Source organism: Carassius carassius, chromosome 43 (genome assembly GCF_963082965.1).
Source record: "Carassius carassius chromosome 43, fCarCar2.1, whole genome shotgun sequence".
Lineage (NCBI taxonomy): Eukaryota > Metazoa > Chordata > Actinopteri > Cypriniformes > Cyprinidae > Carassius > Carassius carassius.
The window spans coordinates 12,789,535-12,809,659 of NC_081797.1; the positions used below are offsets into that span (position 1 = coordinate 12,789,535).

The 20,125-nt window shown below is 35.4% G+C and overlaps 1 protein-coding gene across 7 annotated transcripts in view; it reads right to left on the reverse strand.

Moving 5' to 3' along the window:
- The window catches only part of LOC132125077 (membrane-associated guanylate kinase, WW and PDZ domain-containing protein 2-like), an 88,795-nt gene that overhangs the window by 65,147 nt on the left and 3,523 nt on the right, over window positions 1-20,125 (reverse strand). For 6 of the 7 annotated variants that reach the window (XM_059536295.1, XM_059536297.1, XM_059536296.1 and 3 more), the window contains exon 2: window positions 2,840-2,956. In XM_059536295.1, the coding sequence (XP_059392278.1) occupies window positions 2,840-2,956 (117 nt within the window). Of the gene's footprint in view, window positions 1-2,839; window positions 2,957-5,726; window positions 5,893-20,125 lie in introns of those variants that run through there. The other variant, XM_059536299.1, reaches the window with a different exon arrangement.

Genomic DNA, 20,125 nt, shown 5'->3' on the forward strand with positions numbered 1-20,125 from the left:
CATGGTTTTATAATAGTACAATTTTATTAACCATGCTTTTTTTTTAGGGATGCACCGGTTGACTGACCATAAATCGGAACCGGACGGTTTTTGATTAAAATACGTGAACGGCAATCGGCCGGTTTTTGGTCTTTTTTCGTCCGATTTTTCCGGAAGTGCGCTCGCGTGCACAGACTACATTGTAATGGTTCGCTCCTATGTCATTTGTGTGGAAGTATTTCGAAATCTGTGCGCAGGACACGGGCAGCCATTTAGCACTGGAAATGCAGAGCTTCATGTCTGAGGCACAGATAGCAGGAAGCGATCAGCCGTTGGTGTACTGGCGCACAAATAAGAGCCCCTTTCCTGCGGCCACTAAAGCTGTACCGGTGTAGACCGTGAAGAGATGTTCAGATCAACTTCTCACGTGTTGGATGAGAAACGAAACTATTAGAACCTTGTTAGAATTAGAACTTGCATACACGTTTGAAAAGCTAGAAGTAAACGTCAGTTCTGCATTAGGATGATTATTTTAATTTTACCTTAAAATTACATAGACTTTATTTGAGGTAAAAATCACCTGCTGTAGCACACTCAAAAAAAGTGCTTCATTCATCCAATTAAATTTTTTTAGGGTAACGATTCACATCCATATTTTTTTACTTGAGACAATAAATTATTTATTTTTCATTGGCTCAAGTAAAAAAATATAGATGTGAATCATTACCCTATTTTTTTTATTTTTTTTATTGGATGAATGAAATACTTTTTGTATCTTTGTTTTTTTCCCACCAACATTATTTGATTTTAACATTTTGGAATAATGTATTTATATAGCATACTTTTATTTAGTCTAACTGGTAAAGACCTTTTTTTTTTTAATTTAAAAGCAAATTTAAAAACTAAAACAAATACTGAACGCTGATTAAGAAACATCTTATTGAATGTGTGTTGATTGTGTTGTTTGAACTGTAGAACTATGCAGTTATTTTCACCTTTAATTTCACATAGTTACAGTTAATCTTTTAATTTAAGGCCAGTTCTCTGTAGTTTCAACACAATTCAAAAACAAAAGCTAAATGCTGATGTCTGTACCATCTATGTTTGTATTGAATGTAGTCTGCTAACTGTGCAGTTACTGCTGTTAATTTCAGATGGTTACGTTTATTGTTTTCAATAGCCAAAAGCCAGTTTGGCCTATTAAATACCAAATAAACATCTTGTTTATGCACACTTTCCTTCTTTCTTGTTTGTTGCTTTTAAGATAATTTTTAAAAAAATCAGAAATCGGAATCGGCCAATTTGCTTGTAAAAAAAAAAAATCGGAATCGCCCATGAAAAATCTTGATCGTGCATCCCTACTTTTTTTGGCATATTGATTGGTTGGACAATGGTTAAAATATGGTTAGTGTTAGAAAAACACGGTTAATTTGAGGTTATGGTCATGGTTTAACTATAGTAACCATGGTTTTCTGATTTTATTTATAGTTAATTTAGTCACTTTATTTTAAGGTTCAATACTGGCTATTAACAAACCATTAACTATGACTTTTGCCTCAAACTACTAATTTGCTGCTTATTAATAGTTCATCCAAGGGCAGTGTCAAGGTTCATGAAAGTATATTTCTTATTCATTTCCTTCATACGAATCTTAAAGTAATCTGAAAACAAAACAAATATTGTAAATGAGATAATCAATAGAAGGTTTTTTATTGTCCATAACATTCTAACGCTAAAACAAGCCATAATAACTAACACCAAGCTGGTGGCTAGCTAGACAGCTAGCTGATATTAGCGACCACTACCTCGCTAGCTTCTGCTAACCTAGTTTTTTCTACAAACTGAGGTATGAGTCAAATTAGTCATTTACTGTCATTTACCTCTAACTACAGAATGACATTTTGCGCAAAATTACAATTTTTCCCATTACGTCTGACTGAGTGAAAAACCCATTCATAGTGCTTTAAACCAAAATATGCCATATTGGTTCTTTCGATCTGGTTGCATCATACATTGAGATGATACCAAGACATATCAGGGAGGGTTTGTCTCCATGTTTCTCCCATAACCCCAACACAACAATAACACTCTCCTTACTGTCCTCACTCTCTGACAAACACAAGTTCCATTAATACATAGAATCAGACCAGGAGAATGTTTTGTTAGAAAAATACTACTAAAAATACTAAAATAACACAATAAAATAGACACTTCCTTTGTCCTAACAAAGCACAATTCAACAAGTAATTTGTCTGTCCACACTAAAAGTAAAAATACATAAATGGTAGTTAAATGTACAGTCATGAGGAGCAGAATTCTGGACCAATGAGATTTCACAGTGGGCGGAGTAACTGTGCAAAATGCCATACCACTTGTTGATTATTGTGGTCAGATGAAAAAGATGTTCAGTTGTTCAGATGTCCAGGGCTGTTGCATAAAACCCCTTTCACACTGCACGTTGGACCCGGAAAATTGCCGGAACATTGTTTAAGGTAGATAAACATTTGCGAGAAAAAAAAAAATGTGCAAACTGTAATGAAGCACAGATCAGTTAGTTCCTCACTTTCCGCGCTGAAGCGGAGATCGTTCACCAGCTTAAGTGAAAGTTAACGTGCGTTTTGGACTCGTACATTACACGTCACATCCTGATGTCACGTGTCATTACGGGACCTTTACGGGTTGTGTGTGAATGCACGCACATATTCCAGTGTTACTAAATCACACCTGGTAAGGACAATGTGGTTTTGTAGGTTCCTCTTTAAGTTCCTTATCAGGATTTTGTTCACCATACTTATGGATATGAAAAAGACCAATGCTAAGAAACCCAAACTATCTAAATGCATATGTACAGGTTACTCACACGGCACAGTCCGGAGGTAGAGGTTGTCACGTATTATTTGTTGAAGCTCATGATCCACTGAGCCCTTCTGGAAACGTAGGTTGAGATAATGCCGGAGATCTTTATCCACAACACCTCCTGAAAAAACAAAAAGTAAGTTAACTGGTAAATGCAGAACCTAAGACACCCAAACAAGTTTTAAAATGAAGTTAAAGTGTAGATCCTCCTAATTATATTTTCTTGTCAATTGCTGACAGGGTGCACAGCCTTGTAGAGTGTGGTTAGGTAGCATATAATAAATAAAAATAAAATAAATAAATAAATAATTTAAAATGTATATATTTAATCTACTAGCTGTCATACAGTGGTGCCAAAAATTAAAAGAACATTAGTATATTCACCAGTTAAAAATTAGTTTTAAGACAGTTATTTTAAGTTATATTTTGCTGTAGTGTGTCAGTAGGAAATATCAGTTTACATTAATTGTAATAATCCAGTGAGATTGTTGTTTGCACAAGGAGTCTGATAACAGCCAGTCTGAGAGTCTGATAACTCTCTCCACACAGAGATCTGATTTCACCATCATCAGTCTGTCTTGAATAACATGATGAAATAGAAAAAAACTGAGACTAAATCCAGAAAAACTGGCAACGTCTCCAAGATGCTTCAAGAAACTTACCTGCAAAGCTAGAGTACTGTTAAAAGTTTTAGGCACTTGTGTAAAAATTCTGTAAAACGAGGATGCAGTCAAAACAAATGTCATAAATAGATTGTCTTTATAAATTAACTTCTATTAACTTAATTAAATCAAAATTTGGTGTGACCATCCTTTGCGTTTAAAGCAGCTTTTGCCCTAAGTGCACTTGCCCATAGTTTTTCAAGTAGCTTTGCAGGTCGGTTTCTTGAAGCATCTCGGAGACGTTGCCACATTTCTCAGTTTATTCTGTTTCTTCATGCAATTCCAGACAGACTGGATGATGATGAGATCAGATCTTAAAGCACTGGCTGTCTCACTTAATTATTACAATCAATGGCAAAATGAATGTTTGGAAATGTAAACTGATATTTCCTACTGACACACTAGACCAAAAGATAAAAATAACTGACTTAAAACCATTTTTAGCTGGTGAAAATACTAGTGTTCTAATAATTTTGGCCCCCACTGAATACATATATATACAGTACAGACCAAAAGTTTGGACACACCTTCTCATTCAAAGAGTTTTCTTTATTTTCATGACTATGAAAATTGTAGATTCACACTGAAGGCATCAAGGGCTATTTGACCAAGAAGGAGAGTAATGACCTGGCCTCCACAGTCACCGGACCTGAACCCAATCGAGATGGTTTAGGGGTGAGCTGGACCGCAGATAGAAGGCAAAAAGGGCCAACAAGTGCTAAGCATCTCTCGGGGAACTCCTTCAAGACTGTTGGAAGACCATTTCAGGTGACTACCTCTTGAAGCTCATCAAGAGAATGCCAAGAGTGTGCAAAGCAGTAATCAAAGCAAAAGGTGGCTACTTTGAAGAACCTAGAATATGACATATTTTCAGTTGTATCACAATTTTTTGTTATGTATATAATTCCACATGTGTTAATTCAATAGTTTTGATGTCTTCAGTGTGAATCTACAATTTTCATAGTCATGAAAATAAAGAAAACTCTTTGAATGAGAAGGTGTGTCCAAACTTTTGGTCTGTACTCTATTTTAGAAAATGTTTGTGTCTAAACTAGACAAAGTTGTTGGTTTGAATGTTATTCAAATCAATATGTATGTTTTAATGAGCGGAGTTCCACAAGGTTCACTCTTAGGTCCTTACAAGTTTTAATTGTTTTCAAGTCTCTCAGGCACTTCATGAAATTCCTTATAAAGCATGTATCACTTAGGATTAGCATGTCCAATTTGTTGAGTCTGAATAAGTTTTTCAAAAGCTGTAAGTTGTCACATTCATGCATGTGATATTTGGAGCTGGTTTTTCAATGGTTTATATTTAATATGAATAATTGTATTTTAAATACAACATGATTGCCGAAAGATTCCCTTTACTAATGCATCAGTAAATGTATTATTTACTAATGCAACAGACTGTGTGATCTGGCTTATATTTATCAGACAGATACTCTTCCAAAGGTTCCCCAACAACATCTTGAACAAAAGTCCCTGAGAGACACCAAGACAAATGCTGAAAATAAAAGGAAGCTTGAGAACTTGTGCTTTCTACCTTTTCTCTAAGGTGAACAAAGTACAGAAAAATGACAAATCATCTCGCGCTACTCTGTCTCAAGAGAGCTAAGCAGCTCTACCTGTTTTTTCCCTTCTCCAATCATAACCTTGACCATTCAGCACAGCTAAGCATGGATACACTGCTTGGAAATTCAAAAATCCAGCACAGTGTGTGAATAGATCCTTTGAGAATGAACACATCTGGCATAAACCTGGACACCATTTCACAAGTTCAGAATACAAACAAAGGCAAAAAAACCTGGTATTCCAAAATCTGTTCACGGAAGGTGTTTAAATCAGTTTTCCCTTCTAACATCACCACAATCTTTTTCTCATAAAGCTAGAACAATCACTATTGTCTAAATTTTCTATTGTCAAATCTCTGCATGACATTGGGAGTGGAAAACGAAGCTCAAGTAAAAAAACAAAACAAAAAACAATTGCAACAATCAGGCTAGCACAGCTGTTGCGGCGGAAAGGACACTTCAGACTACCGTCACAACATTCCAGGGAAACATCTCACAAGTTCTTTGGTCAGGAATCCTAAATAAATATCTCACTTGACATCATCCATAATTATAATGGCTCTCTCCTCCCCCTCTTTCCCATAAAACTACTGTATCCTATTTTAATTCCAGCGGTCCACATGATGCGCTCCTTAGTTACTGGCTTGGATCTACTCACCCCTTCCAAAATCCTTGTAGCTATTCCCCTTTATGCTTTCAATCCCATTTTTAAACTAGTCCTTTAAACATCAATGGATGCAGTAGTGATGGAGTCTCCTGTTCTGCAGCCAATTTAATCCAGAGGAGAGAAGGAACGCGGGAGAAGGAGGAGGAGGAGGAGGAGAAGAAGAGATGGAGTCGTCGACAGCCAGGAGACAACAGAGAGAGGGAAAAAAGGTTCTGCCAGCCGAGAGCCTATCACAATGAAGCCTGTATTCTCATTTGCTGGGCAGATAGTGAAGTCTAATATCGCCCCCTGACTGCAAATAACTGCACTGCAATGGATGCGGGCGAGTGCGTGTGATACAGATGCTTTTGGACACACCACCAAAAAGGCCAGCTTGTTCACACCAGATGCTTCCTGCTAGTTGGCATCGTGTGAACATTTTGACCCTGTGAACACGTCAGTGTCAAGGATGAAGACGGCAAGTAGTAGTGGCACTCAGAGAGCACAATGACCGGCCAAGTCCAGCTGGAAATTAATAGGCTATTTAAATATGACTTCGTGTTGTGTTAGTGTGCTAATAACTGCTTTTCTCTAAAACTGGTTAGTTATAACTTTGCCTACAAACTAACACATGCTTTAAGGACAGTAATTCTATATTTATTATATACATTTATTTAATTATATAAATTATATACATTTAATCCTTATCATTCAACTATCATTCAACACTATACATTATATTTTACTATATATAATATAAGACCTCATAAACTCTACATTTGCTTTTTTTTTTTTTAAACCATATTTAGTGGGGTCTACAAATCTAAGAGAACATATAACGTTTATAATAATATATAATATATAAATGCATTAAATAACAAAAATGCTAACTATAAGCATAAAGAAGAATATTTATTGGACTATATTTGCTAGTGTACAAGTAAAAAATAGCAGATTTTAAATGATTTCAAATATTAAAATAGTATTTATTATTGTAATATCTCCTAATCTTATGCATACAACAGTTGCTAACAACTAGCAATGGCAAATAGCTAATCATGGTTCTGCTTGACTGTAACGTAACAAAATAAAGTTAACTGAAAAGAGATCAATTTCCTGTTTCACAAGGAAATGCATCAACACAAAGAAATCGCATCTGCAAACTTTCATACAGTTTTTAGGCAAGAATATGTGTAGAACTACATTAAAACCACTATTTCCTTACATATTTCCTGGTTTGTGGCAGCAGTGCCAGATTGACGGTATTGACGGTAAACGGAGATCAACATTTTGTTCCAAAAGATTTGATTTCAGTGTTCACAGGCGTTTTAAATGTATTCCGGTCATCATGAAGCTTGAAATTCGGATTGTTTGGAATATGAGGATGAAAATGATACAGTAGACAGGAGTAACAATAACCCATAGTTATGGTGAGGCATGGTGACCTTGATATAACCCTTCAGAAATGAATTTCAGGTGGGTAAACGAAAAACAACAGCATCCAAGTTGGTATGCGAAACATCTGCATGCAATGACTGCAGAGAAAATTATTAAGTGCTGAAATGCGGGTGAGGAATGCACAGGAGGCATCACTTATCTCGCTCGGCCTGCTGAGAATACATCTTCATGACTCAGTCAATATTACAAGAAGAGAGTCGGAGGTCACAGCTGAGATCTTGTGGAGGAGGACAAACCTTTGACTCGTGATAGAACACGGTTACTCGACAGATGACACAGTGGGCAAAGGCATAACGTGAGGGTGAGAGTGAGTCGGACAGCTGTTAAAAACACTCTCCCTTTCTCACGCTCTCACTTTCGCTCAATCCCAGAGGACATCTCTTTGTGTCATCTATCAACCACTTCTCCACAAGTGATGACAGATGCTTGTTGATTAAACAGTGAATAAATTCAAAGACGCAAACGTGCATAAACAAACACAGAGGCACAGAAACTAGACGTACAGTTCTGGATGGGATCGTGTACAATAGGGTTGATTTATAACCTAAAGAGGTCTGCATGGAGGCATGTTTCTGCCTCAGAAAAAATAAAAAGTTAATTGTGATGTAAAATGTCTAAATTATGACAAACTAAGTCATAGTTATGAGATAGGCTATAAGGTCACATTTTAAGATATCAAGAATCAATTGTAAGATACAGTGGCATTTTGAAATATAAAGTCATATTTTGAGGTATAAGACTCCATTGTGAGATATTCATAGTCACAATAACAAGTCATAATTATTAGATATACAGATGAGAGTCTTAAAGTCGCAATGCAAGATGCAACACATGAGGTCGCAATTACAAAACACAATGTAAAAATTACGAGATAGTCATACTGTGAGATACATTGAGATATGAAGGCTACATTGTGAGATTTAGTCAAATTTTGAAATTCAAAGTCACAATAACTAAGTGAGAGACGACTATATTTTGAGATATAATCACAATTGCGAGATTTTTTTGAAATCTCAAATGTGAGATATAGTAAAATTTTAAGGTATAAAGTCACACTGTGAGAAAGTCACATTTGCAAGAAATAATTAATATATATGGGGACATATTCCCATATAATAAAGGGAATATTAAATATTAAATTCCCATTTAATTTTTTTTTAGATTTACACATCCGAAAGCTGAATAAATTAGCTTTCCATTGATGTATCGTTGGATTGGAAAGGACAACATCTGGCCGTGATACAACTAGAAAACCTGGAATGGGGTGCAAAAAAATCTAAATACTGAGAAAATCATCTTTAAAGTTATATGACTAATCAAAAATTAAGATTTGATATATTTATAGTAGGGAATTTACGAAAATATCTTAATAGAACATAACCTTTACTTAATATCATAATGATTTTTGTCATAAAAGAAAAATCTACAATATTGACCCATACAATGAATTGTTGGCTATTGCTACAAATACGCCCCTCGTGCTACTTCTGACTGGTTTTGTGATCCAGGGTCACATATATAAAATCACATTTTGATATATAAAGTCATAATTACAAGAAAATCTGTCATAATTATGAGATCGAAGTTATATTTTGAGATATAAAGTCAATACAGTCTCACTGTGAGATGTAAATATTCACAATTAGAGATATAAAGTTACAATTACCAGGAGCAAAGTTTCATTTGTGAGATTGTGTGGGGAGATTGTCACATCGTAACATATAATCACAATTACAGGACATTAAGGCACAATTACAAGGTTTAAAGTCACAATTACCTTTATTTTTCACTCGGAGGCAGCAAGAGTTTTTCCACAGGTCTGAGCCACTACACCTTTCATACTCTACGGTTAATACTCTCTGATAAGGTGGGAATATGTCCCCATATTGATTTGTTCTCACTAGAGAGGAGGTTAATAAAACATTCCAATGAGTTTCAGCAGTTTCTTTTGACAGCGTAATCACAGCTGACACCACTGCCCTCGCTGAGGACAGCTGAGCAGTGTATCGATCGCCTGAAAGTTTTCCTCCCGTGGAAAGTTGTTTGGTGCTAGAGCCCTTCAGCTCAAACTGACTAAAGCAGAGAGCCGTGATAAAGCTCTGGACACAGAGAGGAAAACCACGTGTGATGCTGACCAATCAATATCTCCTATTCACTACCACCGACTCCTACGAGAGGTCGTCAGATTCTGCAACTTCTTTGAGGAGACACAAAGAACATTTCTCGCTCAGCTCTTTGTTTCTTTCTTCAAAGGCTGAAATATATCCAATCACTGTACTGGACTCACAGATCATTTTAGAAAGCTGGACTGTTGGAGCTGTGATCTAGTAGTCTGGTACATCAAGCCATGGAGCTTATTTGGGTTTGAATTTGGCTGTCTCCACTATCTATATCAATAAAAAAGCCAAATAAAATGGTTCAATCTATCTTGAGACAAAACCATAAAAAAAGTTCACAAAGCACTTTGGAGCACAATGTACCTCTTTGGCACAATGTAGCTTGAAAATCTACAATCAGCGAAAGGAAGAAAAATGACCCAGACACCTGCATTTGAATTCACATATAAGGCACGACACACTTTTGTCTTATTGACTCAAACAATCCACATTAACAACTAGGCTTGAATCCAGAACGCATATCCGGAGCTATCAATCTCTTCCTCTTGTTAAATGAAGAAAAGAGAAAACTGCTAATTATGGTTCTGAAGATCTCCGTCTGACTCACTCTGTTTGTCCTGTGATGATGATTCACATCACAAAACCGCTCGCACCTCTAACTCTAACAACCCAAAGGAAGCAAAATTGTTAAGATACATGGCAATATACGCATATTTGAAGTGTATAAAGTGCTGGAACTAAAAAATGAAAAGAGAAGTAGTTATGGCCTGTAACCAATTAATTCTACACTATTTTGTCTGAATAAAAAAATAAAAAAACTTTAAAGCAATAGTTCACTCAAAATTAAAATGTACTTACTCTCAGGTAATCCAAGATGTAGATGAGTTTTTTTGTTCATAAGAATTGGAGAAATGTAGCATTACTTGATCACCGATGGATCCTCTGCAGTGAATGGGTGCCAACAGAATGTGAGTCCAAACAGCTGATAAAAAGATCACAATAATCCACACCACTCCAGTGGAGGCCATGGGTTTGCATGTTTGTGATAAACAAACCCACCAATAAGACAATCAATAATCTAGAGTGTTTTTTAATTCAAACCATTGATTCTGGCTAAAATACAAGTCCTCGATCTATAATATTGCTTTCTCCAGTGAAAAATTGGTCTTTTCTGAATCAGGAGAGAAATATGCAATGATGAATTTGTTTGTTAAAAAACATGCAGCTTTTCAATTAACTGACATTATAAATTAGTCGTGTGAATTACTATGATATTTTTTTCAGTGATTTGGACTCTCATTCTGATGGCACCCATTCACTACAAAGGATCCATTGGTGAGCAAGTCATATAATGCTACCTTTCTCCAAATCCGTTCAGATGAGGAAACAACCTCATCTACATTTTGGTTGACCTGGAGGTGGGTACATTTTCAGCAAATTTTCATTTTTAAGAGTTAAATGATAGTATAGGTATGTAATCTAAAGATCAATCAATAAAAGCCATATTAAGGCTTTAAAAATATTATATAGACTCTGAGGTGTGTTCTCTTGACAAAGGCAAACAAACAACCTTCAGGTTTAATAGTCCAGAACACAACTGATTTTTTAAACAACAAGGTCTCCCTGGATAAACCAGCATCTGACAACAGACTGAACAAGGATGTACAACGATAAAGATTTCATTAATGTCATCCTGAACTGTGTTCAGGCAAAAGTGATGAGAAAATGTCTATGCTGTCTGTACGCTATCAATGGCAAAGACTTCAATCAGAATGAGTGTTTTTGAAAATGAATGAGCTTTTGTTGTTTTTGTTGAGTCTGTTGACTCCACAAAAGATCCTGATGAGTTCAGGTTGGTCTTTCTTCTAAATATAGAAACTGAATCTTTGCACGTCACTTCAAGGTTGCAATTGCTAAAATAACGATAATGAGAAGTTGGGCCTGGAACTTGATGTGGTTTAACAGAAAAGGCAACCAAGCCATTTTGAGATGGAAATGGCATTATTAGTGGTTAATTGTTATTGCTTATACTTTTGTTTTAGATAACTGAACAGAACCATAACCATTTGTATGAAACGTATAACCAAACTTCTAAGCATAGGTGGAAATCCAGTGGGGAATTCCCATCTGAAGGTTGTCCCCCCTAAAAATATGATTTAAAAAAACATGCTGTGCATTGTAAATAACAATGTTTTATACTCTAAATAATTGTGTAAGTAGTAAAACAACACAAATGGGACAAAAACGCATTTCAAGTTTACAAAAATGTTGAGTCTCTCCCTCCCTTTGCTTCACAGTGCTTTGGTCCAAATGCCTGTTTTTTCTCTTTAACATCACCTTCACAAACACGCACACGCACATGCACACACACATGTCCGGTGAAAGAGAACAAAGTCAATGGTTGTGGAACTCCAGTAAGTAAGCCTGTCAAGGCTATTCTATTCACTTAAACATTGGATGAAGTGATTATTTCTCTTTAATACAGATGATGCCAATGTATTTTTCTATGAGTCTGCTATGTTAGCAATAATAACCTTACCTGCTTGAGGGAAAGGGTTGCCAGGTTTTCTTAACAAAACCCGCCCAATTGCTACACAAAACTAGCCCATGCTATCCACATTTCAAGGGGGTCCCCCTGTAAAAATCTTATTTTAAAATACTTATTTAAAATAAATAAAATACATGTTATTGGGGTCACTTCAACCCGTGGACATGAAATACAGCTCACAGCAACAGTAAAGTAGCCCATTTCCTAAGGAAAACCATGGACTTGGCAACACTGTAATGTATAGTAATAGGTTTGCTTGAGATGAGCTAACCCTACATCCCAATGTTCATACAATCCATCCCTAAATAGTGTGTGAAATCAGAATTAGTGTGTCCTAAAGTATGTTGGAAAGAGTATGCGAAAAGTCCCCAGTTGGTCTACAATTTCAGGTCTATTTTTTAAGTGTGAATAGGTGCACACTCTAATGGCTAATATTACCCACAATCCATTGCACTTTGATGATTTATTCAGTTAAGAACTACAAACACGAATAAAAAGCATTAAAAAACTACAAACATGGCGGATGCACATGACCGACGGTTAAGCAGAGAGGTTTAGATAAAGGGGTTTGAGTTACTAATAATCAACATTTAACCTGATTAAAAAAAAATGTATTTAATGTTATCTGTTATATTTCATCTGCAACAACAATGTGAACTTTTATATACATCCATTTGTTTGTAAAATTTTAATTGCATCATTATGCAGAAAATTTGAGAGTTCTCTGCATGAAGACTCACGGCTCGCAGATCAACTACTACTTCTTTTTTCTCCAATATGGTAGGAAGTTAAATGAAATGAAATGTGGAGGATGTTAATTGTGACAAGATGACTGACAGGCCAGTTTACAGTGTAACTGAGCACTCCTTTAAAGACGCAACTGTATGGCGATTAAGTATGTCCCAAAGCTTGCCTACTCTTCTACTACACACTCAAAAGTGTGTACTTTTTCTTCACCAAAAAAATACATACTTTAAGGGCGTAGTATAAGTAGGCACATTGGGGAGGCAGCATGTACCTGTACCTGTACAGAACCGATGACCGGTGAACACCACGAGATGCATGCTGGTTAGAAAAGTGTCGGATGACGTGCTGATGTGTGTTGGGGGGATGGGGTTGGGGTAAAGAAAGGCCTCCCGTAGTGAATCCATGCGTTTTTGTAAGAAAAAGATCCATATGTAAGAAAAATATCCATATTTCAGAAGTAATAAACACTTTTCTCTCACAGTATCTGTAATACGTGGAAGGTGTTCCGGCAGATTACAAAGATCGTATGCGTCGCACATGTGAGGCATGTTTTACTATGGATGTACATGCTTTATTTGACGACTTGTGGACTGTTCAAATGTAACACCCCGCTGACTGCAATGATAGAGCTTGGAATAGCCAGAACAATTTTTTTATATAAACACAAGCTTATTTTCATTTTTGGGTGAATTAACCCTTTAATCGTGTTTAACCAGGTGTAAAATACATGTTTTTTATTAAAGTAAAAACTGGATGATAAATATGCCTTTCATATGGAATGAAATAGCAAGCACTTTGAGTGTCTTGTTCATCCTATTTATTTTAAAACAACAGAACTGAAATTATATCCTGTTAATCAGCAGCACAGCACATGAGTGAGAATAACGTGATATCCGCCTTTGATCTCGAAGGTATCCGTTTCACTTGGAGAGGTCAGAACTGTCCGTCTTGACTGCACTTATTTCACTCCTCCCCTCACTGCACCTGCCTACTCTTGCATTCATTTCAGTCGAGACGAGGCGAGGCACATCAAACCAACCTAATGTCTACATCAGACATGAGCGTTGTCACGGCGCGACCACAACAGCTTGATGTTGTCTAATTTGGCACGGTCTCCCTTCTGCACTAATAGTAGTAAGCCATTCCTCTGTATATACATATCCTTACAAGTACAATTTTAGCTGTATTATTTGTGTCCTCTTCGAAAATTGCTCTTGAAAAATGTTATGTTTATTGTCCCCCCCTACTGTCAGACGAAATTTACACGCCTGCTTATAAGTGATTTTTTGTGTGGTTTGACTGGTATGCAATATTTCACCACTTCAACAAGCATTGCTCAGATAACTGGCCCTAGATGCATAAAATCAGGCCCAGATTTTAAAGGCATTGATGTCATGTCAAATATGTGTCTTTGTCATACACAATCATCTGGGACCTCGTCCCACCCGACTGGTGCTGCATTCTCCCACCATCTGCTCGAGGAAGGTCAACGTTATTTATCCTAGAAAAACATGCATCTTGAATATGCATGTTTGCAGTATTACATAATCTTCTCTATGGCCAACGCTACTGGCCTAATTTCATGCCATTGACACAATTCTCTCTTCTCCCTAAGCATCTATTCCACACTAGCAGAAAATTACACGGTTTATCTTATACTTCACCTCATGTTTCACTAGTGTCTGTATTGCGTGATGTATCCGTCTTGGTCTTTCAATGGAACAAAAGGTGCAAGTTTTTAAGAGGTTTTAAATGCATCTGAAGTTTATAAATCTATAAAAGCACTTACGTTAATTCCTCCGTGTTTGTAAATTGGAAAAAATCATCAATAATACTACAACGTGATACACCTGCACAAAAGGCATAAATGAGGCACTTAAAATGAAAGTAAACAGGACCGATTTATTGAGATTTTAAAAGCAGAAATGTAAAGCGTATACATTCATGTATTAGCTAAAAACTGTGTATTATTTGAACTGTACAAATGATAAGCAACATTAAAATAGAACATACTTGAACATAAAGGCAAAACGGAAGTGAAATAGGCCAATTCTGGACATTTTAAAAGCATCAATATGAATCTTATATCTTATAATTCTCAGAGTATTATTTGAGTTGTAAAGCTGTTTAAAGCATCATTTTTGCAGTCATTTTACATTATCATAGAAACGACTTACTAAAATTAGATATACTTTTACACAGGAAAGGTCAGTTGGTGAATTTTTTCACATAAAATCATGTTAACAAGCATTGTTTACATCTTGTGGCTGTACTACTGAAAGTATTTGATGTTTACAGATTGGCCCGCATTCTTTTCCATTATAAGTGCCTCACTGTAAGAAAATACTGTAAGAAATACATTGAGATTCATTTTTGTAGTATTCAACATTATATCATAAATCCATATATTGTATATTCCTTTAGTAATACAGTTCCAAGGCAGTGTGTAATGGACCGGTTTTGCTCGAGCCTGACTGAACGTATTTTCCACCTCCGTCCCGTCCAACACAACCGAAGACAAAAACAACAACAGTTTGAATTTCAAGTAAATGAATACGCTCTGGGGATCAATTCGGGATCTCTGTGACAAAGCACACGCTCTGGGGCATTGAACAAGACACTAAAGCCTACAGCCACATAGTGATTACTGCACAAAAAGCCCTTTCTCTGGCAGCCTCTAGGACTCCAGGCTCTTAAAGCATGGCTTTTGTTTTGTATCCTGCTGTTGAGTAAATTCCACGCGAACAGGCGACACCTCTTTAATTTGCGTATGCATCTCTAATTCCAAAACAAACACTTTGCTCGTCTTCATATTCTCCACAGTGAAAATACGGAAACTGTGGGCAAATATGGAACGCAAACAGTTCATACACAATGTATTACAGTGAAACGCTTTTATACAGCGCTACATGGCACTGAAATTAAAGCTGAATTCAAAAGTCTAGCATTTTTAGCAGACTGTGGACATTTATTTATTTTGCAGACGGTGTATTTTAGATACCAAAGCTAATTCTGTGATAAAACACACAGCATGAGGCTGCATACTGCGTGGACTCCCTTGACTAAGAATATTTTTCACTTAAAAGAACAGAAGATCTCATTTTTTATTCATTTTTATTTAAGTTTCAGATTCAAAGCCCTTCTCGCTGATATAAACATTTGCCTGGATCAGTTCATTTATTCAAAAACTCATTAATTAGTAAATGGAATTGACTCATAAAATTACTTGACATAGCATGAATGTGCATGTTTATCATTTCTGAATTAAAATTCATATGGAATTTGATTATTATTAATAGTTAAAGGAAACAATTAAGACTAATCCAACCAACATTTTTGCCTTTTAAGTCAAGGTTAGTTTAGATAAAATGCTAAATTTGGTGCAACTACCCAAAAACATTTATTTTATATGATTTATTGCTTTGTTTTATATATATATATATATATATATATATATATATATATATATATATATATATATATATATATATATATATATATATAGAACAAATTAAAACCATACAGCAAATTACTGTAGGACATAAGTGCTATGCTGCAATGTAACATCAGCATTTTTATTACAATATTAAAAGCAAAAGGTCCTTGGCTGGTATTCAGCTGCACTGTAAACTGGAGCAACAAACCTGCATGTGCATGACTATAATGTGTGCATCTCAAGGTATCAAATACAATAGAACATCGAATGAAAGACTCGTGCATTTAAGAAAATGAAATGTCTTTGTATAAGGCTATCCAAGATGCACGAGTCCCTGCAGTGTAGAGAGCACAGAGGTGAAATTAACTGTAGTAGCGTTCACTTCATGACAGATGGCCAAACGTTTTTGTTCACAGCTCTAAAGGATAGGAACACACATCATAATTAATTATTTACTAAATATGTTTTTCTCATGCGGATTATCAAAGTAAGCCAGCCAATGTGAAAAGCAGTGAGAAACTGTTTCATAAAAACCACAATCTTGCTGGCGTGGTCTCCAGCGCCCGTGTTTATCATGTTAACATTCAAGGCAGCTGTCTTTGACATCTCGTGCGCTTGTAGTCGTGACTTAATAATGGATCAAAGAGGGTTCTGCGCCCTGATTGGCCGAGGGTAAGCCCACTTCAAAATGGCAATCACAACATCAGCCTAAACTATATCATTCTGTCTGAAGGGAACCTTGCAGTTCTGTCCGGCTGATTGCAATCAGTCACTGTGGTAAGCACATTAAAAACCATCATAATCCCAAATAGCGGCCTAGAGGGATGTCAGATGGATCTGCTTCACAAATTAGGTGGCACTTGTGCTCCACTTGCTTAGTGAGTGGAAGACTGCAGAATATAATGCTCTGCGCTGCTAAAGCATTTTCAGTTTTCATGATTAATCGAATGTGGAGCCGAAAGGTGCGTTTAAACCTTTAGGTCTAGACAAAATTGCCAAAATAGCTTGAAGTTACACTGCATAACATGCAAAAGCATTCACAGCTCTCTTAGGGAATTGTTTCCAGATTTGCGACCAGCCGAGAGACAGTCTGTGTCTAATAAATATGTAGCATTATTACAACGAGGAGGACTAATGGTAGATGTATCAAAACAGCTCGCTGTATTAAAGGGATAGATCATACAAAATGAATCCTCATGCTGATATTAACCTGTAAGATGTTCTTTGTTCTGTGGAACACAAAAGGAGATGTTTAGCAGATTGTTCACGCTGCTCCTTTCCATACAATGAAAGTAAATAGTGATCTTTGGTTCATGTTTGTCCATGTAACCTATTGCAACGTGCTGAATTTGGAATTTGACTATGAACATATTCATGAATTCCATAAACGAGAGGACTGTCAATAAAAAAAACTTTAATTTCTTTCCACAGCCATGTAGTGCCAAAAAAATTAATTATGAACTGTAATTCTTTTCCAAAAAAACTAATTAAACAAGTAGTAGTTTATGGAATAGGCCTTTTTTTATTACTTCACAGCCGCCATCTGCTGTTTGAGCACACAGAGATAAACAAGTAAATAATAATAATTTCGAATATTGGGGCGTTTTTGCGTTTTAAATTCTAAATGACAATTTGAAATTCTGCTTTCTTACTGAAGTTAGATTAACTAGAAACTAAAACTGAAATAAAAATAAATTAAACCTAAACAGCAGAACTAAAAAAAGAAAAAGACAATCCTAAAATTTAAATAATAAGAAAATCCAAGATTCTTTTTTAAATAAATCTAACAAAAAAAATATATATATATATTTATAAAAAATATTTTTTTATACAGAGTTAAATAATCTAATAGTAATAATACTTAGATAACATTGCTGGACAAGGATAAATTAAATGTAAATAAAATACACTAAAATACGTTGTTTGATATCTGAAATTCAATGTTTTATAAATTGGCAATTCATTCACATAATGTATAATATTATAATAAAATATAATTTTTCTACCAAAATTATTTTTCTTTAACAAAATTCTTGTTATCTGAATGCCATGTAGAAAATATCCAATCTTAGCATAAAAATGTTTCACATTTCTCATCTGCATCTCTCAGTCTAGATGGAATGATGTTTAATGGATAAACATTATGCACAGTTTGCTAGATTAAGGGATGGCACATCTTACCCCACTCATGTGTAGTCTTTATAGATGTAAAGGAAAGTGAGATCATAAGAGATGAGAGACGGTGATGAAATATTGAAAAACACAGATGAAAGAAAATGACTTATTTAAAATGACTAAATGCAAGATGAAATACCAAATCTATCTCACATCTCCAAGGAAAATGCCGACCATTATAACAGAATAATGACTGCCACAGATAAATTACACTTCAAAGCCAAATAAGTTAAACCCCCGAGGCTACAGAAATCTGCTCGGAGTCATGTTCCTGTTAATCAGCTAGCAAATCCATTTGTGCAAACTGAACATGTTATATAACCAATTATTGCACATTCACAACTGAAAAATAATGAGATTATATTGCTGATATTTTAAAACCGTCAATGCATCAAAAGTGTCTGGGAAAACCGAAGGTCACAGCATGGGACTGGTCAATGCACTGAGAGCGAAGTAGTGTGGCGGCACAGGATTATGAGAACACTAAACCAAATATCTGCCTCAGAAGATTAAATGAAAACATGAAAGACGACTGCTAAAATAAGATGTCAAAAGATGTACTTTATTCCAAATCAAACGTGCTGCTACGCATAAATGTGATTGTATGAAGGCAGCCTAGTTGACTATTTAGCTTGATATTTATATAACTGTCAGAACTGGGTCATTATGACAAGCCGGGCATCAAAGTCTCTGTAACCACCAAGCCACAAAAGTGAGTCCTGGACATCCACGAACACACACCAATACAACACTCACCATCTCCTCCAACACATCAAAGCAAGATGGACTGAGACTAAAAAAAAACATTGGCCAATCAAATCTCACAGCATATGATGCACATGCATCTAATACTATTATGTATTGTATCACATGCATATACTATAATAACTATCACCTACTGTATTTTTTCATGTAATGTCAATTATTATACTTTATAATTCCAATAAAAATGAAAATTCATTTCAAATCTGTATGACTTTGGATAGTTCACCGAAAAATTCCAAACAGGTAAAGGTAGCCATTGACTTCCATAGTATTTTGTTTCCCTACTTTTGGAAGTCAAAGGGAACCAGAAACTGTTTGGTTACTCACATTCTTCAAAATATCTTCTTATGTGTTCAGCTGAAGAAAAGAAAGTCTTGCAAGTTTGGAGCACCTTGATGGTGAGAAAATAATGACAGATTTTTTTTTTAATACAATGAAAGTCAATGAGGTACAGATTTGGAATGTCATCATTTACTCTCTGTTCCAAACCCTGGATCACAAAACAAGGCATTTTTTTGTCTAAACAATGAAAGTCAATGAGGTTCAGTGTTGTTTTGAATCCCATTAACTTTCATTGTATAGGCAAAAGTGTTATTTTCTTTCAAATATCTTCTTTGGTGTTTCAGGTTTGGAACAACATCATTTACTCACCAATCCAAAACCTGTACAACGCTGTTACAGCCCTTAAGGACTTTGTTTCTTTCTTTCATGGAAAACAAAGGAAGACATTTTGAAAACTATATCAGTATTTTTTGTTTATACAATGAAAGTCAGTGAGATTCTGTATGTTTTCTTTTTTGGTCCCCAATGGCTTTTACTGTATGGACAAAAACTGTTAATTTGTGCAATATATCTTCATTTTTACTCATCATTTCAAAAACGTTCCAAGTTTCGGTCTTTTGTGGAACACAAAAGATGATATTTTGAGGAAATATATTAGTGGGTTTTTTTCTATACAAAAAAAAGTCAGTGAGGTTCAGTGTTGTTTTGGACCCCATTGACTTTCATTGTATAGAAAAAAAAAAAAATTATATATATATATATATATATATATATATATATATATATATATGTGTGTGTGTGTATATATATATATATATATATATATGTGGCAATATAATATTTTTTTGTTTGTTTGTTCCAGGTTTAGAACGACATAATTTAC